The sequence below is a fragment of the Strongylocentrotus purpuratus genome, unplaced genomic scaffold, assembly GCF_000002235.5.
Source record: "Strongylocentrotus purpuratus isolate Spur 01 unplaced genomic scaffold, Spur_5.0 spur5_scaffold_8, whole genome shotgun sequence".
NCBI classification, from domain to species: domain Eukaryota; kingdom Metazoa; phylum Echinodermata; class Echinoidea; order Camarodonta; family Strongylocentrotidae; genus Strongylocentrotus; species Strongylocentrotus purpuratus.
The window spans coordinates 7983974-8009529 of record NW_022145614.1 but is presented as its reverse complement, the minus strand read 5'-3'; the positions used below and the strand labels follow the sequence as shown (position 1 = coordinate 8009529).

General features: G+C 38.3%; 1 protein-coding gene and 1 long non-coding RNA gene across 2 annotated transcripts in view; both read right to left on the bottom strand.

Annotated features, from left to right (window-relative positions):
- Nucleotides 1-12182, bottom strand: part of rej (sperm receptor for egg jelly) — a gene marked incomplete at its 5' end in the record, with an annotated part of 35826 nt that extends 23644 nt beyond the window's left edge. The window contains 3 exon segments of the mRNA NM_214608.1: nt 153-320; nt 1389-1511; nt 11936-12182. Coding sequence (NP_999773.1) covers nt 153-320; nt 1389-1511; nt 11936-12005 — 361 coding nt within the window.
- Nucleotides 12183-18387: 6205 nt separating this feature from the next.
- LOC105438363 lies at nt 18388-21179 on the bottom strand. The gene is made up of 4 exons (XR_970930.2): nt 21163-21179; nt 20640-20797; nt 19370-19450; nt 18388-18779 (listed from the first exon to the last, which is right to left on the bottom strand). It is a non-coding gene; the product is annotated as an uncharacterized LOC105438363 (long non-coding RNA).
- Between the last annotated feature and the right edge of the window lie 4377 nt (nt 21180-25556).

The following is a 25556-nucleotide window of genomic DNA, read 5'->3' as shown; positions in this document are numbered from 1 at the left end:
CCCCCCCCCCAAAATCCCAAACTGCTTCCGGCGCGCTTAGTCGGAAACAATCCCATTCCTCTATTAAAGTTGTGAGTGGTCATCTCCTCATATACCTAAACCTACCCCCTCCCCTCTCCCACTCACTTGGAGACGATGGTCTGGATTCTTACCATATACAAAAGCATTCTCCTCTGCACTGTGTATACTAGCCAATTCAGCACCGCGTCCTTGATCTATACAAGATTCTCTGGCTTGGGTCCAATTATAATCTACTCTTTCCCATAGGTAACAGTATCCAAATGCAGGTCCATAAAACCAGGGTCTAAAACAGCCGTACTCTGATACGCACGACATGAAAAGAAATTTTTTAAAGGAAGACAAACATTAACAAATTTATCTTTTAGTTTCAGCACCAAGTTTTATTTCTAAATCTAGATCTATGCTAGACATTGTCTGCATACATGTAGATCATAGACCATATAGACTAGTTGATTTTTGGTCACACCAGGCCCCTGAGGGTCCACCATCTTTGTTTAGACATTTGAACGCTCCCGAAGCCTCATGAATTATTCATTTTAATAATAATAATTACATTTATAGGGTGCTTTATACAGGCAAGCGTACAGGTGGTACTGTCTAACTTAGTATAATTATTCAACATGTTCAATACCTTAAAAGCAACATAAATATACCGTAATTGAGTTGAATAGAATTAACTACTTGTGTGCGTCTCCAAAAAGTATACTATAACTGATTAAAAAGGTGGGTTGTGAGAAGGGTTTTGAGTGATTCAATGGATGGGGCATTTTTAATATGGGGTGGGAGTTTGTTTCAGAGGGCGGGGGCAATCGATGAAAAGGCACGGTCACCATAACGAGTTTTTGTTTGGGACCATCAATTAATTGCATGGAGGAAGATGAACGGAGGGATCTGGCAGGATAGGAGGATCGAAGGGAACTATAGACTAGGTCAAGAAGATATTTAGGGGCAAGGTTATGCGTTATTTTGTATGAAAGAAGTAGGATTTCAAATGTAATGCGAGAATGGACCGGTAGCCAATGAAGTGAGCGAAGAACAGGTGATATATGGTGATATATTTTCTGTTCAATGCTCCTACATTTGTATATGCTCTTCACGCAACAGTAACAACAAACGCAGATCAGCTTCGAGCATGCGCATTGGGAGAGGTCATTGTATTCTGCCTTCAGATAAAATGAAAAATATTCATCAAATAGCACCAACCAGCATGAATATTTTTCTGTGATAATATTGTCCAAAATAGGTCATTTTTATTTCTGGTTTTTCAATTTATCTTTAATTTCTTGATTAGCAAGGAGCAATTGCCCTACATAAAAAAGTTTATAGTAGGTAATAATCTGTGTCGACTTAGTCTAATACTAGCTTACCTGTTTCACACATGCTCCCAGTAAAGCCTTCTTCACAGAAGCAAGTAAAGTTGTTAAATCCATCAGCACAAGTCCCTCCATTCATACAAGGAGCAGAAGCACAATCGACAGTTTTTGAGGAAACTGAGTTCCAAAGACAAAATGAATGGGATAAAAATGATGAGAAAACTTAACTTTTTGGCACATTTATCTATTTTGCAGATAACAGGAAAATCAAGTAAAAACTGGTATTTTAATTGCAAATTAATGACAGTTGAGGTATGAATTACTTCATTTGAAAAATTATGAATATAAAATATAAATAAAATGAAGTAAATTAACCAAATATTTCTTTTAATGTTTGAATCATTTCTAAGATTGTGGCCTTAGTAAGAATTATTTTCTGGAAAAAATCTGATTGTCTGGCAGACTTGATACGTTAGAAAATAAGGTAAGTAAAGCGAGTGATCTTGATCATTTGGGGGTGAAATATACGTTAAACGAACACAGAAAGGTCCTAGTCTATACATGATTTACATGTAGTGTTGTGAGAATACCAACACCAGCCAGCACAGCATTTGGATTGACTTTGAAAAATATTTCCGGCAAGCTAAGCAGTGTTGAAGGCTAGTGTTGAATTTTGTCTGCTGAACTGAGTATCCCGATACGGCAAGCTCTTTTGCTGAGGGCTCAACTTCTCTCCAACACGTATTTGGTTCAGACAAGATTGTGCAAAATCCAGAAGGCAGTTGATCCGCAATGGCTCCTGTGCAAAGGTGTTGGTGAGACAGTTGAACACTTTATAGCATCCGACTCATCTTCAGATACGCCATGACTTTGTCTCCAAAGTAAATGAATGTCTCCAGGATTACCCATTGTGTGCGTCACAATATGATGACCGTGATCCATGTTTATAATAATAATAATAACTTTTACTTATATAGCGCTTTTCATAAAACATTTATATCAGAGCGCTTTACAATATTGATACAATTAAAACTAAACAGAGCAATGACAAGAAAACAAATATGAAGTGAAACTATGAAACATAAGATAACAAGGTAAGGTAACAATTTAAGAACTAGGTAACAATTTAAGAACTAGGTAACCATTTAAGAACTAGGTAACAATTTAAGAACTAGGTTGAATATGCATTTTCCATTAGGTAGGTTTTTAATTTTGATCTAAACAAAGTAATATCAGAGATGCAACGAATGGAGGCTGGGAGAGAATTCCACAAACCTGGAGCAGAGCATGAAAAGGACCTATCATCAAAGAAATTTGTTTTTGCTTTTTTAACGGTCAAGAGAGTTTGATTTGCAGAACGAAGGGGCCTATTGGGTGTGTATAATTGAATCAGTTCAGAAAGATAATTTGGGGCATGACCATGTAGAGACTTGAAGGTTAAAAGAAGAACTTTGAACTGGACGCGAAATTGAATGGGGAGCCAATGCAATTGTTAAAGGGTTGGTGTAATATGGTCATGTTTTTTGGTGAGAGACACTAGACGTGCTGCAGAGTTCTGGATTCTTTGCAGCTTGGCCATATCTTTTTCCAGAATTCCATGGAGCAAGCTATTACAACGGGGTCTATTGGCTATTCATAAGGACCGCTATTCATAAGGTCCGCTATTCATAAGGACCGCTATTCATAACGTGGAAATTCCCGTACTTCCTGGTCCGCTATTCATAATGGTAAAAGAGGGTCGCTATTCATAATACGAAATGAGGGTCGCTGTTCATAATAGGAGAAGAGGGTCGCTATTCTTAATACGAAATGAGGTTCGCATATTATAATAGAAGAGGGTTGCTATTCATAATAGAAGAGGGTCGCTATTCATAATACGAAATGAGGTTCGCTATTCATAATAGAAGAGGGTTGCTATTCATAATAGGAGCAGAGGGTCGCTATTCATAATAGGAGAAGAGAGTCGCTATTCATAATAGGAGAAGAGGGTCGCTATTCATAATACAAAATGAGGGTCGCTATTCATAATACCGAAAAAGTCAAAATGACATAAGCAATAACTAAATGTCAATAAGAAAGCGACATACTGGATAGAGGATACCCCATGGCTACAGCGTAGGCCGTGGCTGGGGCGTAGGCCGGGAGTGGGGTAGGCCACATGGTCCCAAACATTTGAAGAAATTTTTAATTGAAAACTCACATTTCTGAAGAAAAAAAAGGCGTGCCCCAATAATGAACGTGTCCCATCTTTCCGGTCACCAGCCCCCCCCCCCCAAGTAAGCCTGACCACGCTGCGCCATTCTGCCCACCCTCCCGGCAGTATTCCCTTGGTACATGTACATATTAGCGACAATTCTCGTCCAAGTAGTTCATAGATGGCGTAGCCTGTGTGTGTCTAAGGGTGGGGGTCGGTGGGGTTGTATCAGTGTTGCCTTCGAGAGAGGGTTGTAGGGACTTAAGTTATATACCATATTCAAGCTTTTCGTAATATACAATGTCGCACGACATATTTTCCATATAAGTAAGGAACAGTGGCGGATCCAGGGGGGGGGGGGCCCGGGCGCTCAAGGGGGGGGGTGCAAATTGAAATTTTTTTGAGGATCAAAAAAAAAAAAATGTGCTCACTACCCCCCCCCCCCCCCCCCCCCCCCCCCCCACTGAGCGACATTTCGGCCGGCGCGATTTTCAAATTTCCGGGAGCAAAATAATAAAAAAATTTGGGCCCCCTCCCCTAAGAAATCCTGGATCCGCGCCTGGTAAGGAAGTTGGATATTCAGAATCAGATACAATATTTTTTTTACCGTAAGACATTATGCGAACGGTTGCATCCCCTGTATCATGTTTTTTAAAAAATTATTTTACTTCTTAGCTTTGATAATTATAGACATCCCCATAATAATATATATATTTCCCCCGCTACAGCGGTGAAAACAAGAAGGAAAACACACATAATCCTATCGTCATTTGTCTCGCTCGTGGGAAATCTTGCCCCACCACCCTGCCCCCCCCCCCCCGACTAAGCTTATCGTGGCTACGCCACTGGCACATTAAGTAGAACAAGCATGCTCATTATCATAGCCATTTAAGGACTTAGTTGGCTATTTTAAGAAACTAGTAATTGTTTATATGAAAATAATATTTGTGTAAAAAGTAACTTTTAGTAGGACTTATGGAACTACAAATTATATAGCCTTAGTCAGATCCAGGCACACAGAAGTTCTTCAATTTCAGCCAATGAAGAGTTTCAAGTATTCAGTTTTCCATGAATTATCATGCCTCAGGATACTAATAATCATATTAATTAACCCAACTTGATTTATCCAAAAACTTGATCTCCTGAATCTTTCCTAACATCGAAAACGAACGGAGTTTGACCAGACCATTAGCCTATATACACTGTGAAAAAGTTGGGCAATATTGTTTAAATTGGCGTGGGGTCCAGGGGCAAAGCCCAGGTGAGGGTCAAGGAAGCTCTGGTGTTTTAAGCATTAAAATAAGGTCAGATGAGCTTCCAGGGGCCCGCCTAAGGTCCTTTGGTGGGGTCTGCATGCCCCCGGAAGCTTGGGGGTTTCTCGGTTTCTCCCTTTCCTTTCTTTCCTATCTTTTCCTTTTCTTGTTTTCTCTCTTTTCCTTTCCCTCTCATTTCCCCCCTCCCCCTTTTCTCATTTCCCCCCGACAGCAGCGCAATTTTACCAACAATATCCCGAAAGGTGGGGGGGGGGGGGTGTCGCACCCCCACACCCTCCCCCCTTTAGCGACGCCCCTGCCTATACCGGTCATTTTTCGTACCGTTTACCGTCCGTACATCCAGGCGCGGATCCAGGGGCGAGGTGGCAAATGCCCCCCCCCCCCAAAAAAAAAGGAGAGAGAAAGAGAGAGAAGGAAAAGAAGGGAAAGGTAAAGAGGAGAGAAAGGAAAGAAAGAAGAGGAAGAAGAAAAGAAATGGGGGGAAAGAAGGTAATCGGGGGGTGGGGCCTTGCCTCCACCCCCTCCCCCATAAAAAAGAGGAGAAAAAGGGGAAAGAAAAAAAGAGGAAGAAGAAAAGTAAAGAAACGGGATGTCAGTTGCGATTTTCCCGCCAACAAGGTTTGGATCGAAAGGCCCTTGCCTCCCCCTTCCCCTCAGCAAAAATAAGAAAGGGAAAGAAAATAAAGAGGGGGAAAAGATACGTTTTTGCGCCCCTCTCACCCAACCCCCAAACGAGAACAAACGCCAGAAACGCCACTGGACACCACAGGCATACTCAGTGACGGATCCAGGGGGGCCGAAACGGTCACGCCCCCCCCCCCCCCCTATTGTCGGCGCAAAAAAAAAGGATAAAAAGAAGAGAAAAAAAAGGAGAAGACAAAAGAAAGGAGAAGAGAAAAGAAAAGAGAAGAGACAAGAAAGAAGAGAAAAGAAACACAGAGAGAGGGGAAAAGGAAACCCCCCCCCCCCCTTCCTCCCACTCCGGGGTCGGAGGGACCGAATTCGTGTCCCCAAAATCTCTGTTAAAGGAATACTTTTCACGCAACAAAGTCTGGCCCGTAATACACAAAAATCTGGCCCGTACTGACTTTACACACCGGAGATAGAGGGGTGCTTTCAAAGGGAGGGAAATGCGTACGCGTACCCTAGATAACACTGAGTGGGGGGGGGGGGGGAGCCGGGTGAGAAAGGTGGAAAGACAAGGAAATGGCGCTTAGTGACAGTAACTTTCGAGCCACGGAATTAAAGTTAAATGTTAAAACAGCCCCTGCCCTGCAAAGTCAATTTTGTAATTAACGGTAGGGGGGCCGCTTCACAACTCTTATTTTGCCCGTCATTTGGCTTCAGCTGATATAAACTCGCTTGAGCTTGTATTTGAGCTCATGTTGGTAGTAATCATAGACAGGGCGGCAATCCTGGGCTCGATAGGAGGACACGTCCCCCAAGAAATTTAGAAATATAGCTAGAAAGATATAATTATAGTGGAAAGAACGTACATATTGGGCTTAGGGATTTCCTAGAGTGCATAATAATGTCAGCATTCAACATTGCAAAATCTCGCTTGGTCGTTACGCCCCCTCGCCCAATAACACAAAACTATGATATGACACTCAGCCCACGCTCCCGGCCGTGATTTATCCATGGTTGTTGCAATAATTGTTGTTCTTTTTCATTTCTACTAACATTATTGTGTGCTATCACAATCATGATTGTTTCATTTTCCCTTTAAAGCAGGCGCGTAGCCAGAGTCGAGAATGGAACAACGAATCGTCTTCTTACTCTAATAATTTCATTAAACTATGAAAGGTCAAAGCTTACGCGCTTTGCGCAAGAAGGGGGAGGGGTGGGAACTCAAATCAGACAAGGAAAAATGGTCGAGAATGGTACAACAAATCCTCTTCTTTCTCTAATAATTTAATGAAACATCAAAGCTTCCACATTTTGCGCAGGAGGGGGGAAACTGAATTCAGACAAGGATTAAGAGTCGAGAATGGAACAACGAATATCTTCTTTCTCTAATAATTGCATTAAACAATGAAAGGTCAAAGCTTACACGCTTTGCGCAAGAGGGGGGGGGGATAGAATTCAGACTAGGATTAATAGTCGAGAATGGTACAACAAATCCTCTTCTTTCTCTAATAATTTAATGAAACATCAAAGCTTCCGCGCTTCGCGCCGGAGGGGGAGGGGGATCACCAAATTCAGCAAGGAAAAAGGGTCAAGAATGGTACAACGAATTGTCTTCTCTCTCTAATAATTTCATTAAATTATGAAAGGTCAAAGCTTACACGCTTTGCGCAGGAGGGGGGGGGGGGGGCGGGAGGGGGACTGAATTCAGACAAGAAATAAGAGTCGAGAATGATACAACAAATCATCATTTTTCTCTAATACTTGAAAGTGAAAAGTATGCCGCAGACCTGCTGCAGATCTGCGGCAAAGAGTATGCCGAAGTATGAGGCAGAAAGAAATTTTGCTGCAGACTTGCCGCATACCAGTATGCCACAGGAACAGTCTGCGGAGATCTGCGGCAGGATGAAATTTTGGTGCAGACTTGCCGCATACCAGTATGCCACAGGAACAGTCTGCGGAGATCTGCGGCAGGATGAAATTTTGCTGCAGACTTGCCGCATACCAGTATGCCACAGGAACAGTCCGCGGCAGATCTGCGGCAGGATGAAACTTTGCTCCAGACTTGCCGCATACTCCTATTATGAATAGCGACCCTCATTACGTATCATGAATAGCGACCCTCATTTTTTATTATGAATAGCGACCCTCATTTCGTATATTATGAATAGCAACCCTCTACTCCTATTATGAATAGCAACCCTCATTTCTTTTTATGAATAGCGACCTTCATTTTGGATTATGAATAGCGACCCCCTACTCCTATTATGAATAGCGACCCTCATTTCTCTTTATGAATAGCGACCCTCATTACTTTTTATGAATAGCGACCTTCATTTTGTATTATGAATAGCGACCCCCTACTCCTATTATGAATAGCGACCCTCATTTCTCTTTATGAATAGCGACCCTCATTACTTATTATGAATAGCGACCTTCATTTTGTATTATGAATAGCGGCCCCTACTCCTATTATGAATAGCGACCTTCATTTTGTATTATGAATAGCGACCCCCTACTCCTATTATGAATAGCGACCTTCATTTTGTATTATGAATAGCGACCCCCTACTCCTATTATGAATAGCGACCCTCATTTCTCTTTATGAATAGCGACCCTCATTACTTATTATGAATAGCGACCCTCATTTTGTATTATGAATAGCGACCCCCTACTCCTATTATGAATAGCGACCCTCATTTCTCTTTATGAATAGCGACCCTCATTACTTATTATGAATAGCGACCCTCATTTCGTATTATGAATAGTGACACCCTACTCCTATTATGAATATAGCGACCCTCTACTTCTATTATGAATAGCGACCCTCATTTTGTATTATGAATAGCGACCCTCATTTCTTATTATGAATAGCGACCCTCATTTCGTATTATGAATAGCAACCCTTTACTCCTATTATGAATAGCGACCCTCATTTCTTGTTATGAATAGCGACCCTCATTTCGTATTATGAATAGCGACCCTCTACTCCTAGTATGAATAGCGATCCTTATTTCGTATTATGAATAGCGACCCTCTTCTACTATTATGAATAGCGACCTTCTTCTCCCATTATGAATAGCGACCTTCTTCTTCTATTATGAATAGCGACCCTCTACTCCTATTATGAATAGCGACCCTCTTCATCGATTATGAATAATGGCCCTTATGAATAATGACCCTTATGAATAGCGACCCTCATTTTGCATTATGAATAGCGACCCTCATTTCGTATTATGAATAGCGACCCTCATTTCTTATTATGAATAGCAACCTTCTTCTCCCATTATGAATAGCGACCTTCTTCTTCTATTATGAATAGCGACCCTCTTCTCCTATTATGAATAGCGACCCTCTTCATCGATTATGAATAATGGCCCTTATAAATAATGACTCTTATGAATAGCGACCCTCATTTTGCATTATGAATAGCGACCCTCATTTCGTATTATGAATAGCAACCCTTTACTCCTATTGTGAATAGCGACCCTCATTTCTTGTTATGAATAGCGACCCTCATTTCTAATATTATGAATACTGACCCTCTTCTTTGATTATGAATAGTGGTCCTTATGAACAATGACCCTTATGAATAATGACCCTTTTCTCCAATTATGAAAAGCGGACCTTATGAATAGTGGACCTTATGAATAGCAAACCTTATGAATAGCGGTCCTTATGAATAGCAATATTGACCCATTACAACTGTCAAGGAGTGAACTGATAAATGCGTGGACAAGGATTTCAGTGGATGACTTGGAGAGGAATTTACGAATTTTACCAATATTTCTCAGGGCGAAGGATGCTTTACGACAGATACTAAGGACATGGGGGCACATTGAAAGGTTTTGATCAAACGTGACACCTAAGTTAACAACTGTTTTGGAGGAATTTACAGAACCATTTGTTATTTGAATCGGAGGGAGTTCTATTGTATTTCTTCTTCGGTGAGAAAACAGGTGTAGCACTTCCATCTTGTTGTCGTTCAAGAGAAGAAAGTTTTCAGTCAACCAGGAGCGAATGGCATGTAGACAATCTTCCAGTTTCTGTAACATTTGAGGAATTTGTCCAGACTTAACCAATTTGTCCAGATTTACCAATGCTACTCTTCTCCCACTTGATCCTGTCCTACCACTTACTACATACATGTAGATCTATAATAGAAGTTTACTGGCTATTACTTTACTCTTTGTCCATAAAATGCACTTATCCGTTATCGCGATCGACTGCTATCAGTCCATTACCTTGATGTTTACCTTAACTCTTTGCCCGCCACGTACACAATCCCCCCTGTGCCACATTGTTTTTAGGGTGCCACCTTAGGAGGGGTTCCGCATGGACTATGCTTATTCAACTCGCAATAACTTTTGATTGGTGTACTGTAATGAAAAACTTTGTGTAGCAATATTGTATAGAAATTAATAGCCTTTTTTTTTTTTTTTTTGTAATGTATATTATCATACATTTTGAGATTATCAACTATACATTTTGTATCCAAGTTTTCGTTTAGAAGGGTATTCTATACCTCTTATATCTAATACTTTGTTATGGAGGTTTATGTCCTGAGTTAGTTCATTGAAAAGATGTTCTGTGGGATTACGCAAAAGTGTACGTGTGGGACCAGGCTCATCTTCCTCGTCAGAGTTAGTCTCGCTCTCCTCTGAATCAGAGTCGGCTGTTGGAACAGGGTCCATCACAAGTTCTCGTACCTGATCAGCAGTGAAGAAGTCCCGTCTCCTCCTAATAGGGGCCATCCTAGCTCATCAGAATATTTGCAAAAGCAGTTTCAAAAACTCAATTTTTCTCGTAAAATGTCAATGTAAACAATGTCTGCGAAAGCGGTGCAATGAAGTGTGATGTGTATACAATGCGAAGCACGTGTTACTATTGTGTGTGTGTGCGTACAATAGAATTAAATGCGTTCCGTGTGTATTGTGAATGAAATGTGACTTGAGTCGAAGTTGGCAGCCCGCTGTATGTTCCGCTAGCCGAACGAAGCGGGCAAAGAGTTAATGGAATGATTTAACCCATGGTTTCCAGAATAGTCTAGGGTCTAAATGCAACGGATGTGAATCCGCTAGTCCTAGAACATCTAGACCCTAGAATAGATCTAGACTATTTTGTTGGCTAGATCAAACCATCAAAGTTTGCACAGCAGACCTATGGTCGGTTTCTGTCTCAAAGAGAGGAGCCGGCCGCGCCATACCCAAATTAGACTTTAGCCTTTAGGCAATAATTTAGAATAGACTAGTCTAGAGGATAAGGAACGAAAGAGACAGAAATTGTCGGTCTAGGCCAGGGTAGGCTAGATCTAGGCTCATCTATGATCTAGGCCTATATCAGATAGGGTCTAGACTATAGCCTAGACTAGGTCTAGATAGGCCTAGGCTAGATCGGTTTAGATCTAGATCTAGGTCTATAGATCTAGATCTAGTCTAGAGTCTAGAGACAGTTCTAGAAAAATTCGAGAAGCTAAAGACAAGTCAAGAGCTGACATTATTTTATTCTAGGCCTAGATTTCTAGGCTAGATCTAGACTAGGTCTAGACCGAATTTTCCGTCTCTTTCGTTCGTTAGCCTCTTATTGGGGTAAGGTCGGCTCTCTCTTTAGAGACGGAAGCCGTTTATACACATGTCCTTGCTAACGCCACGGCCAGTTCTGGTCGTAGCGTTTTGCCCCAAAATCCCCCAAAATGTCATTTTACCTCGAGCATGATATATTGTAAATTAGGCCTAGGCTATAATAAATCAGTTCCACTTACCAACTTGACTGAAATAATCAGTTTAATAGTCCCTTTTTAGGAAATTATGGGTCAAAATCGAAATCCATTTTGAAAATCTTTTTCAACATGGATTCCGATTTTGACCCATAATTTCCTAAAAAGGGACTATTAAACTGATTATTTCAGTCAAGTTGGTAAGTGGAACTGATTTATTATAGCCTAGATCTAGGCCTAATTTACAATATAACATGCTCGAGGTAAAATGACATTTTGGGGGATTTTGGGGGCAAAACGCTACGACCAGAACTGGCCGTGGCGTTAGCAAGGACATGTGTATAAACGGCTTCCGTCTCTAAAGAGAGAACCGACCCTACCCCAATAAGAGGCTAACGAACGAAAGAGACGGAAAATTCGGTCTAGACTAGGTCTAGTCTAGATTTAGAGTCTAGAGGTCTATAGACCTCTAGGTCTAAGTTAGATCTAGACTAGACGTTATCATCATTATTGTCATCGCTGTCATCATCATCATTACTAGACATTAGTAATAGGCCTACTAGCATTATCATCATCATCATCATCAATTAGGCTATCATCATCTACAGTGCGTTAATCTTCTTTTCATGAAGCCTGCACTTTTTAGGAAGAAGAAGAAGACATGATATTGATAAGGTTGATCCAGAGTCGAGAGAACTTTGGTCTTTACCACAAAAAAGGGCACTAGGGCCTAGATAGATCTAGGCCTATAGACTCAGAAGATAGACAGATTGACGATCAAATTTGTTACCTGCTGCTGGTCCGACTGTCTTGAAATTGAGGATAGCGTTGAAAAGAATTAAGATGACAAAGACACTCATGGTTGCCATAGCAAAATCAGAATTCGGTACAGCTTCCAATAATTAAAGTAGGCCAAGGCCTAGATCTAGAATAGATCTTCCTAGCCTAGAATAGATCCAGGCTCGGGTCCTTCCATCCAATGAGCTAAAGTCAGTCTAGATCTAGGCCTAGTCGAGTACATCCAGCTAGCTAGCGCGCTATAGCTATAGCATCTGAGATCGAGAGATCTAGTCGACAAATTAAACGCGCTAGCGATATAACCCGCCTAGGGTGCGTCGTTTGGAGCACACCTACAGGTCTATACTGAATATTCATATCGTGACGTCACGATCAGGCCAGGCATGCGCCGCTTAGTCCTTTACATATGGCTACATACATGCAATGCAAAGCACTTTGGATAGCGTAGCATTATTGTTATTTTTATTACATGTGCTGATTGTGCTCGATGAAATACACTTGCTACTAATACAAGTATATTTCTCAATTATATTTGCGTCATGTGAATAAATATCATCTGGAATCGCACTAATACATCTCCTCAGAGAAAGCATTGATGTAGATATATTATTTCTGACTCATTTTCATCATTTTGTGTCCGTTTATATAAATCGCCTTGGAGATGTGCTCCATCGACCGCTACATGTGCTCCATAAATTACACTTGCTAATATATGTATATTTTCTCAATTATATTTGTGTCATGTGAATAAATATCATCTGGAATCGCACTAATACATCTCCTCAGAGAAAGCATTGATGTAGATATATTATTTCTGACTCATTTTTATCATTTTGTGTCCGTTTATATAAATCGCCTTGGAGATGTGCTCCATCGACCGCTACATGTGCTCCATAAATTACACTTGCTAATATATGTATATTTTCTCAATTATATTTGTGTCATGTGAATAAATATCATCTGGAATCGCACTAATACATCTCCTCAGAGAAAGCATTGATGTAGATATATTATTTCTGACTCATTTTTATCATTTTGTGTCCGTTTATATAAATCGCCTTGGAGATGTGCTCCATCGACCGCTACATGTGCTCCATAAATTACACTTGCTAATATATGTATATTTTCTCTATTATATTTGTGTCATGTGAATAAATATCATCTGGAATCGCACTAATACATCTCCTCAGAGAAAGCATTGATGTAGATATATTATTTCTGACTCATTTTTATCATTTTGTGTCCGTTTATATAAATCGCCTTGGAGATGTGCTCCATCGACCGCTACATGTGCTCCATAAATTACACTTGCTAATATATGTATATTTTCTCAATTATATTTGTGTCATGTGAATAAATATCATCTGGAATCGCACTAATACATCTCCTCAGAGAAAGCATTGATGTAGATATATTATTTCTGAATCATTTTTATCATTTTGTGTCCGTTTATATAAATCGCCTTGGAGATGTGCTCCATCGACCGCTACATGTGCTCCATAAATTACACTTGCTAATATATGTATATTTTCTCTATTATATTTGTGTCATGTGAATAAATATCATCTGGAATCGCACTAATACATCTCCTCAGAGAAAGCATTGATGTAGATATATTATTTCTGACTCATTTTTATCATTTTGTGTCCGTTTATATAAATCGCCTTGGAGATGTGCTCCATCGACCGCTACGTGTGCTCCATAAATTACACTTGCTAATATATGTATATTTTCTCAATTATATTTGTGTCATGTTCTGCTCCTTTATTAATGTGTTCTTTATATCACAGACCCGACCACTAGTGCCGCTCATACGACCTCTAGTTCTGCTCCTTTATTAATGTGTTCTTTATATCACAGACCTGACCACCAGTGCCTCTCATACGACCTCTTGTTCTGCTCCTTTATTAATGTGTTCTTTATATCACAGACCCGACCACCAGTGCCTCTAGCTCTCATACGACCTCTAGTTCTGCTCCTTTATTAATGTGTTCTTTATATCACAGACCCGACCACTAGTGCAGCTCATACGACCTGTTGTGTATGGTCATAATTTACCGTAGTATCTTCAAAAAAACTGCGTTCTAACCATTCATTCCATAAAACTTGATAAGATCATGTTTTAAAGTTTTGTTCCCACTTAATTTTTGCTCATTTTAAACATTTAACTACATAAACATTTACATGTAAATCAATTTCAACAACCTAAAAAATAAAGATCACAAACAAATATTCTGCTTGATTGAGTGTTATTATATTGCCATTAAGTTACACATTATAAAATGGTAATGTATCAGAAAGATTATGTGTGGAGTTTCTAGACTGAACCGATGAACGTTATTTTCATGTACTTAACAAAGATTATGTTAACAAACTTCTCCATCAACTCAAATTTACACTGGAAGAAAAAAATCGTGACGCATGTGACCTGATAAAAAATAGAATGTGCTTTACCACAGAACTAGTTTTAAAATTTTTTAAAAATTTGTTTTCTTTCAAAGATTGGTTCAGAAAAAAATTATAAATATGCTGCAAACCCTTTGATACCACATACAGTATTGGATTTTACAAATTTAACTTTTTCAGCAAATGACTTTAGTATTAAACATAATATGCCCAGTCTGACAATATAAAATATCAAGTGTCCAATATAAAGTATTTCACAACAATAATAAAAAATAAGTAATCTATTTTCCCTTTATTATGTTAGCTCCCCCTCCCCCCAAAGTTCTTATGGCTGGCCATACAAAATATTACAACCCAAAACAAAACGAAACAAAAACCACACAATTATTCACCATCTTGCGTGCAGGGTTGGGTTAAAATACAATTGAGAGCAGAACGAATGACAGTAGCATCTTTCTGACGACGTATTTGGGCTTTTCAATAGCTCATGCTAAAATGAATTTATGAGCCATATATTTCTTTATATATATTTATATTTATATCTATTTTGTTTTCAGTGATATTTTTTATATATATTTGTCTAAACTCTTAAACCTCAAATTACAACACGTAATTACCAATTTGACTATCATTATTTTTTTTGAATTTTTTTTGAAAAAAATAAGAAATGCATATACTGAAACACTTACTGATGCATTCATTAGAGCCAATGTGTTGACTACATCTACAATAAGCATGAGTTGAATACTTGTCGGTTGTCAGTCAAAACAAACTTTACAAAGACATGATGGGTATAACCTTGAAATCACATCAACACATATGTATAATACTCATGCTGGTTTCTATATGAGCAAAAAAGGAATCATCTTTAACAGCACTCAATGAAACTATGAAGGGTTTCGTTCAATTAAAAAAATAAAAAAAAATCATATTTATTTGCTCTGACATATTTCCCTTTGCTTTTGACAACTTCATATTCAGGCCCTATTAACTGATTATTTTCACTATGACATGAATTGTTGAAATGAACAGATAACCAATACTATAACTTGTTCATGGATTTGAATATTATATGTTACTCGATGGAAACTTGAATACATACAAACTCATTTTTTGGTTTTGGTTAAGGGTTGAGGTTGACTTTGCCTTTCCAGTGCTACAGCATTAAAAGGAATTCAGGTCGCTGAAGCTCATTGATTTATATCCTGAACATGTCAAATGTACCACTTAAACATATTTTCATAGATGTTACAAAAATGTCCCCACATCACTTACTGTAATCACATAATACTGCATGGACACTATCAGTTGCAGGACATATTTGTGTCCAGCTATTGTTATGCATGCTGAGTAATAAAGGAGCAAACGTAAATATACTGGACCTCAGTAGGGACATCCAAGGCTACATCACCATCTGTTTTATTAGAATTTGTATTTTTTCTTTAATTCAAAAAGAAAAGAAGAAAAAATGATTCTTGTTGTTGTTAAAACCTGCATTGTAAGTAATGGTCACTGAACCGATTGATCAATGGCTGCACTAAAATTCATATTAAAATTTCTCTTTTATGATTAAACAAAGTATTTTGGACATCTATCCTCAACATCAAGCTAGGGATGAGCAAAATATAAATCAAAATTTTAACTTAAGGGTCCTGCTTCTGCACCCTGTTTCTGTATGTCCAGCTAATGTCCCGAGTAGAGTTTAATATAATATGGAGACATATAACTTTATAATGCTGTCTATTAATTCGTCCTTGTTTTCACGAAGTGACGGTAGTGAAAAAAAATTGCATTCACTTTGCGTTATGATTTTCCTCACTACCGTCACTTCGTGAAAACAGGGACGAATTATCACATTTCTAAAGAAGAAACATTTCTCTGTAGTATTGTTTGATTTAATAAAGGTAATACAACGTTTTGGTATGGGGTCATGAATTTGGTTCAAATGAACATAATGGAAGCATGTGGGATCCTACAATATTCAGTGATCGTTGTCGCGGTTGAAATCGAGTCCAAATTATGAAATTGTAAATAATAAACTATTTATGTTGTATAGCTCCCTCTCAAGGTCAATATAGCAATTAAGCTATAAAACAATGTTTCTTGACTGAAATTGACCGATAAGCTATTTCCGTTTGGAAATTATATATCATAACTGCATGTTCTGAGATGTTCATGGTCGCAGCTACCATTGTACAGGGCTATTCGAAATTCATCAAGCAGAAGTGTTTCAGGAGCTAAATTTTCTAGTGCTTATGAAACATTCACAGGGGCATCCAAATATATCAAAATTGTAGAGAATCACTATCCACCCAATTTTCAAAATTTCCCAAAACTTTGTATTACCTTTAAAGGGATCGTTTAACAATGTTAAATCTGAGATACACGTTCCTACATGTTACCAGTGTCTGTGATATGGTGTAATATTGAAGCCCTAACTGCATGCACAACTACATATACCGTAACATTTTCTTTGAAAAGACCCATTAATTTCAAAAAATTGTTCATAATTACAGACGTCCATAATTCTGAGTAACATTTAGTATTGTGGGTAGGGTCAGTTGTCAAAGCTCAGTATGACAGATTCAAAACCCTTTGCAACATTAGGTAAGCTAAGAAAAGCCACTTTTCACACTTTTGGATGGCATAGATCAACACCCCCGTGCCATTTATCAGCGTACCACCCAAACTTGAGGTTGTCTGGATCAGACTACAGCCACACTGATTACCCCGCACTGTATCATCTATCTTTGTGGCGTTGGTGTATATTACCCCCCGAATCATCCAGATAGTAGCATTCTGCATTCAACACTTGATTAACTCTACGGATGAGAATTTTGCGAGATATCAATTAAGACACAGGAATAATCATACTTGAGATGTTAACCGATTAGATTTGATGCAACTTATCAATAGTCATAGACTGAAACAAGTTGTTAACAAGGCAACACAAAAAGATGCCATTTTGGATAAGATCACCAACTTACACCTGCACTACTCCCCTGTTCAACTAATATTGCCTTTAGGACGTAGTGACCACAATGGAGTAATATGGCATCCAAAAGCCAACCAAGTAAGACACAGAAATCAAACGGACGTAAGATGCTTTGGTGACTGGATCGTCCATCATGACTGGTCTTCAGTATATAATGCGAATGGAGCAAACGCAAAGTGTGAAGCTTTCTACAGTGATCTCAACTCAGTGAACAACCTTTATTTCCCTTCCAAGTGAATTAAGGTACATCGTAATAAGCCATGGGTCACATTAAAAGTCAAAGAGTTGATCCATGAAAGGAGCTCCCCACTTTGTGATGTCATCAATGAATCCTTGCTCGAAGGAGTAGTCCATATGCAGTGGAAGAAGTCAACTGTCTGTCTTGTTCCCAAGGAATCTCCACTAGCTATTGACAAACTTCGACCTATTGGTGGGTGTTCGGTGACACTGTCAAGGAATCAACAAGCAGCAGTTTGGCAACCGACAAGGTGTCTCCACTACCCACTACCTTGTTGACCTTGCACAGTAATGCAGACAAGCCACAGACTGTGTCAACTATGGTGATAACTGACTTCACCAAGGCATTTGATTTAGTGAACCACAACATTGCTGTTAGCAAGCTTCACCTAATGGGTGCCCGTCCAGCACTCCTCCCATGGATTTGCAGCTTGTTACACCAAAGGGTACAGGTGACGAGATACCACGGTGTTCTGTCAACATCCTTGATGCCTAGTGGAGGTATGCCACAGGGTAAATCCAGTAAAGTGCAAAGTGATGCAAGTATTGTTTTCATGAGCATTAATTTGCTAATTTACTAATTAAAGAATTACCAAAAAAGAGAGAAATCTGTAATCAACCATTTTCAAAGTTACTGAAAGAATGATATCTCTGTCTTGTCATGGTACAATTGCAATATAATTATCATTTATATAATTGCAAAACAGTCAGAGAAATCCCCTCTGACTTCTAACTATAATATGGCCAACCAATATGTCATAACATCTTTGATGTAAGATCAATAAATTGAGAAGTGACATGCATCTCACTCCTGCTACACAGATGAGACAATACATATGATTTCCACCTTCCCCAAGAAATGTGATTGACAAAACTGTACAGAAATCTAAAATATATGAAAATGTTACAATAAACCATTTATACTCATTGAAATGCAAATCATGCTCAACATTTCTTTCTTCATTGAGCCTTCAGCATTATATTGATTACAAATGATACAAATGCATATTTGGTTATAGTAAGATAATAATAACATCTTTTGATAGATAAATTACCTTGTCATTTATCCAATTAGGGAACTGCAAGGACTTGAAATCTCTAATCTCAAGGGTCTCCCCGCATACTGAATAACGATTGTCGTCATTTAGTGAAGGAAGCGGTTGAATCTTGAGCCCCTCCAATTCAGGAATTATGATGCCTGCAACATAAACATGATTGATGTCATAATTTCTATACAGTACTTTGGAAAGTGAAATGATAAATATATATTTATAGAACAGATTCTATCAAGAGGTTGTCAATTACATTATAATATAATGTCATAATACGACTTTCTTTAGCTAGTTACACTATTGACCTTCTCCAGTATGCATCATCTGCATACTGGTATACTTTTCGTAAAGAAAAGGGGATACAGAATGTGTATTTACAAGAAGGAAAGCAACTTCAGGCAGGGCTTGTAAATATAGCCCATAGTACTGTTTTGTGTATGTCACCATTTAAGCCTTATGTGTTTTAAAATCTCTCTTCATTGAGCATGTTGTCAGGAAGTGCACATATCCTGTATCCAGTAACATTACTGAATAACAATATGACGTTCTATTCCTTATTCCTTCAGTAAAATGACACGAAAGGTGTAAATGCAAGTACAAGAATTTAAAAAAAAAAAGTAATCAATGAGAAAGCCAATTAAATTAACTGTAGCTCTTCCCCAAATTTGCTGCTGTTTACATACCGGTACCCTCTTTGCAGATACGATTAGCAAATTTTTAAAGACAAATAATTTACTTGTTGTGTGCTTTCTGCCACCTGCAAACTTCTTTCTGCTGCACTCTTTCAATGTGGCTTGTCGGAGCCTCCCTTTGTTGCCTTTGGGTAAAGTAAAAGTTATACAAGGGGAAAGAATTGCATGTTAAACTACATAGTCACTTTTGTAAAACCAAGAACTGTATAATATAACCTAAAGTAAAATCATTCCTGATAGGTTTATAAGTTTTACTACAATGCTGAAGTTTCCTTACTTGACATTTTATGCAATAGTTTTTAAGCCAGAGTTAATTCCTCATTTTTAAGCTCAGTATCGTGTCATGAACTAGTACATCATACTTCATTTTCTCCTTGTGCTTTATTTTTGTTAGTTGTTTGGTTTATCAGGTTGTGGTTTATGAAATGTTTTACATTTTATTTAAACATTCATGCTAGATTTTGCAGGTCTTTTGGCTGCACCAGTTGGTCAGGAAGAGGGACCATTACGATTACAGTGATTAAGTTTGCTTTCCTCTTCCCTGGCAGCCAACTGATGCACTCAGAGGACCGCCAGTGAGATTGTGCATTTATAATTGACATTCCTTTAATTTTTGTCTACTCATATTTACATTGTTATATTTTGTGTGAATTGCCGAATAAATAATAATAATAATAATAGTCATAATAAAACTATTTACAAACTATGTGGATCTTCAACTGCATACGTGCAGTTAAAGGTCAACAATGATACCTCAACCATTGCACAATTTGTATGTCAGCTAGGCCTAAATTGATAATTCAGTAAGTTCAGTTTTGATGGTAATTTGTCAACCAGATCTTAAAGGACTTAGTAACATTGTCCAAATCCTATAAATTTGAATTTCTGAACCCCCCCCCCCCCCCCCCCTGGCTAAGGGCCTGGAATTACTCCTAGAATGAATGCTTATAAAAAAATATCAACATTCATGGTAGGCCATAAACACTGCAAATGAAACCACCTGACATACAACATATTTCAATTTATGTTCCCTTTCCCGAAACCAATTTTGATCACTCATCAACAAAGCTGTAATGGAAAAAGTGTAAACGCGTGGAAGAAGGGGTATAGCTAGTGGTTTTGTTTAATTTAACATTTTGGATCAACGTATCTAGATCTAGATCTATATCTACAGCTACAGATGGGACCTCAAGTCATGGAATAATTTGCATTAATTAAAAAAGGATGATTGATGTAGTCATGATTCAACTGCATGTAAACAGACACGCAGTTGAGGGGCTCAGTCCATCTGAACAAGATTCATTGTTATGTTACCTTATGTTGTCTTTTTTCCTCCTCTACTGCTTTCTTGATCCTGGCTGCATGCTTGTCTCGCCCAAACATACATGAATACTCCCATCGACCTCGCAGAAAGAAAGGTGTACCATCACCTTCAATGATGGAATCAGAAAATCTGATCTTTTGTTTGGGTCCTAATCATGCATGGGGGAAAAAAAAGGGCATTGATTGAAGTTTGTTTTAGTGAACACTCAACATGAATGCCCGCATCCCAAAAAAAGATGTTGGAAAGGGTATCATTTTCATTTATATTAGATCTATAGACTACAGCATCGTCGATTCAACATTTCAGCACTTAGTCAAGACTAGACCCTAGTATTAAAATAAAATTCTTATGGAGGGTAATTTTTGGGTGCATTTTGCACTATTGAGGGTAACGTGAATAGGCTTTCAAAGCCAAAGGCAGCATTCCATATTGCTACTGATCGAGATCTAGACCTAGATTCTAGATGATTTTAAACAAACAAGGCAGTTAAGAATTTAAGGTAAGATGACTCACCTTCTGGAAAGGAATTACGGTATGCCTCTCCGACACAAACGTCAGAGAGGAAAAAACCTCGAAGTGTTTTTTTTTTACTTCACACGCTTCCTCAAATGTTGAGACCCATCCAAGAGCAGGAGCTCGTTCAGACACAGGGTGCCAGATGTCGGTCCACGGCCTAGGTCTAGGGCGAGGGGGTAGAGGCGGAGGAGGGGAAGGAGGCGGAGGAGGCGGAGAAGGGTCGGGCACATCAGCCTCATTACTATACTCATCCTCATTGAGTCGGGAGAGGACATTTTGCTGCTGCTGATGTCAGATGATGATGATGATATTATATAGCTAAACAGCTTAACTAGATCTAAGCCTAGATCTAGTAAAGTAGGTCTAGGTATATACCGCTACCGTATCGTATGCAACATACACGATATCCTGATCATGATGTTCGAGGTATATATACGGCGCGCTAGCGCGCGCTAGCTCATATATATGCGGGCGCGACGGCTGACGTCACGATATGAATATTCAGTATAGACCTGCAGGTGTGCTCCAAACGACGCACCCTATAGCCTAGCGCAGCGCCTGCGCGCTATTATTATACTGATTTAGCGCGCACATATGGCGGCGCCTAGTATATAACGTCTTTGGTTTGCAAAACGCACACTTGTGACCCGCCCTATATCTGTACAGACGTGCGTACCACAAAAAAAACCCCGAGAATTATCTTAATCACTTAATTATGAGGGACACATCTTATAGGTCTATTTGTCAAGCTTAGACCCTCCTCTTTCGTCTGCATGCATGATGCAAGGCGAGGGATGATGGTAGCCCCGAGAACACCAAGGCGATGATAGTTTATCCATTGCCCGAGTAAAGGAGGTTAATATTTGTTTTATATCCCACATCGGCAATAAGGTCTATTTAAAGTGAAATTTACATAAAGAACTGATAGATTCTGCAGACAGTTTAGCTTCAGCTAGATTTTACAAAGCGCAACATGCAGGGGCGGATCCAGGAATTTCTTGCCGGGGGGGGGGGGGGGGGGCCGGGGGGCACACGGTGGGAAAGAGAACATATATATACAGGGGCGTACGCAGGGGGGGGGGGGTTGGGGGTTCAAACCCCCCCCCCCCCTTTGGTATTTTTATGTGTGTAAACACCCCCTAAAAAAACCTAAACCCCCCCCCCTTTGGATTTTTTTTTTTTTTTTTTTATTAAAAAAAAATAAAAATATATATATATATATGCCCACGGCTAACCTAAAAAAGGTGACCTTACCCCCCCCCCCCCCAACTTTTTTTTTTTTTTTTGGTAGTCCAAAAAAAAATCGCAAAGACTCAGCCAACCGAAAAGTCGCTCGGGGGGGGGGGGGGGGTAAGCGGACACTTTTTTTTCTTTTTTTTGTCTCGAAATTTGAAAATTTGACATTTTTTTTCGTTGGGGGGGGGGGGTAAGGTCACTTTACGTTAGCCCTGGGCATAATTTTTTATTTTTTTATTTAAAAAACAACAAAAAACAACAAACAAAACAAAACAAAGCGGGGTTTTTTTTTAGGGGGGGTTTACACACATAAAAATACCAAAGGGGGGGGGGGGTTTGAACCCCAAACCCCCCCCCCCCCCCCTGCGTACGCCCCTGTGTACATGTATGTGTGTTTGGGTGTGTACATGCATGCAGTGTTGATTTTATAAATCTGTTTGTGTTTTTCTACTATGAGTGTTGTGCTACTAATTATTTCAGAACAACATTTTCAGTTGTTAAGGCTAAAAACAAGTAAAATTATTAATAAATAGAGAATTAAAATCCTGTTTTTTTACATATTTACCGGACGCCCATCTTATTTACCGGACGGTATTTACCGCCGGTAATTTTCGCCACCGGTATTTACCACCAACCCTGTCTTTTTCTCCCTATCTTACTTCCCCATCAAGCACTTGTTTTGTGAAAGCACTTGATTCAGTTTGGTGAATGTAAGAAGGTTAATTTGTATAAACATCACTGATGCCATGGACAAGTGCATACGACACTTTACTGTTTATTCAGATTTTAATTTTGTATTTGGAGTTGATACAGGCAGCTGTTACGATACATGGCATAAAATTGCACAAAGAAGGACAAGTAATGCTTACATTTAAAAAAAAAATGGTCTTCTAATTTGACATCCCAATTGAATAATCTGTGTTCACTTTATGTAAATAGACATGATAAGAGACCCTATGTATTATGATACATGTTCTTTGACTTTATCCATTGTATATACCGGTATGTTAATATTCGTTTGTTATTTTTGTGTTTGATGTTTCTGTTATTACTTATCAGTAAAAACACAAATACACAAAAAAAACATCTTACTTCCCCGTCCCTTCCCTCTCTCTTCATTGGCACTCGTTCCCCTCTTCCATTAGTTTTTTTTTTTCCATCTCCCCTTACATTTCTGTCTTCCTCCCAACTGTCTCTCCTTCTTGTTTCCACACTCTTCCGTTCTCTCTTCCTCTCTGGCATTCCTCCACCATCTCACTCTATATTCATTCAGCTCATTCTCTTACACGGATATGCTCATTGCCAATAAGCTGTCACTCATTTACAAAAATATGTCTTGCATCATTATATTATACTTTCACTCTGTATGTTTCATCTTCCTTTCGTTGACAAAAAAAATCCTTCAGGTACAATTTCAATTTTAACATGTATTGTAAAATCAGTTTATTCTCTTATACGGATATGCTCATTGCCAATAAGCTGTCACTCATTTACAAAAATATGTCTTGCATCTTTATATTATACTTTCACTCTGTATGCTTTATCTTCCTTTCGTTGACAAAAAAATCCTTCAGGTACAATTTCAATTTTAACATGTATTGTAAAATCAGTTTATTCTCTTATACGGATATGCTCATTGCCAATAAGCTGTCACTTACTAACAAAAATACGTCTTGCATCTTTATATTATACTTTCACTCTGTATGCTTTATCTTCCTTTCGTTGACAAAAAAAATTCTTCAGGTACAATTTCAATTTTAACATGTATTGTAAAATCAGTTTATTCTCTTATACGGATATGCTCATTGCCAATAAGCTGTCACTCACTAACAAAAATACGTCTTGCATCTTTATATTATACTTTCACTCTGTATGCTTTATCTTCCTTTCGTTGAAAAAAAAAATCCTTCAGGTACAATTACACTTTTAACATGTATTGTAAAATCAGTTTAAAGTTTGATGAGAACTGTCATGGTATTCCTTCCAGATTACCCACTACAGTTATTTTTTTGTTCATTGTACCATAGAACAAATAGTACTTTTATCACTCCTAATAGAATTGAAAATGATCCTTTACTTCCTAAACATTGATAATTTTTCAGAACTTTTTCAGAGATTTTTACATTTTTCTCTTACATTGTAATCCCCCAAAATTTTACACAATTTAACTGCTTTCACAACCTTTTTAAAATAATGATACCTTTATTAGAACCTCTCGAATCTGTTACAGTTACAGTTTCATAATAACAATAATAATATGTTGGTTTTATACTAGTGCTTAAATGTCCCATTCGCAGGCCAAAAAAATTAAAAGGTTAAATTGCAACAGCATTTGAAAGATAAAACTTTAGAACTTCCCTCAAAACGAAAGGGCTTGAAAATGTTGATCATTAGTTGTCAAATCAACTTTAGTGATTGCAATGACACGATCCATTAAGTGTTAGTCTGATTTTCAGACCCTTGTACCAAATGGTTGTCTGTTTGTGCTGCGCAATGATTCAATCAGTGTAATTTTGGCCATTACAAGAAGTGGGTTATTGATGTAGACAAATGCTAATGTACCTTTTTACAGCTCATTTTATGTATGTTATTGGTAATTGGTGATATCGATATAGCACTTCAAGTACAAGTCCACTCCAAAAACAACTTACTTTCAATAGAATAAAAATCAGACATACCAATCAAAAGTTCGAGCAAAATCGGATAACTAATAAGTTAAGAATTTCTGAAAAAGTATGTTAAACGATAGAACAATAGAAATCAGTACACAAATTACCAATTTGGTAATCTGTTTGTGACGTCATGTCCTCACTATTTATCTATTGCTTTATATATTTTAATCCCATTAATTTCTCTTTTTATCCCCCAAAACTTGACTTCCCCATGCCTTTGCCCAGGTTATATAATTTGTATCATATTGCATGCATGACATTGCACAAAATCTTTTATAAACTTTGAAAATTTTATACTATTTTATGAATATTTAATATTCATAATTATTGATTTTTATCTAAATAGTAAATAGTTCATCAAAAGTCATATTTTTTATGATTTAACTGAAAAAATTACTCTACATTAGTGCATCCACACAAAAACATATTACTATCAATCTAACTTGGATGCCGGTGTGAAGATTTGTATTATCAATATAAAGA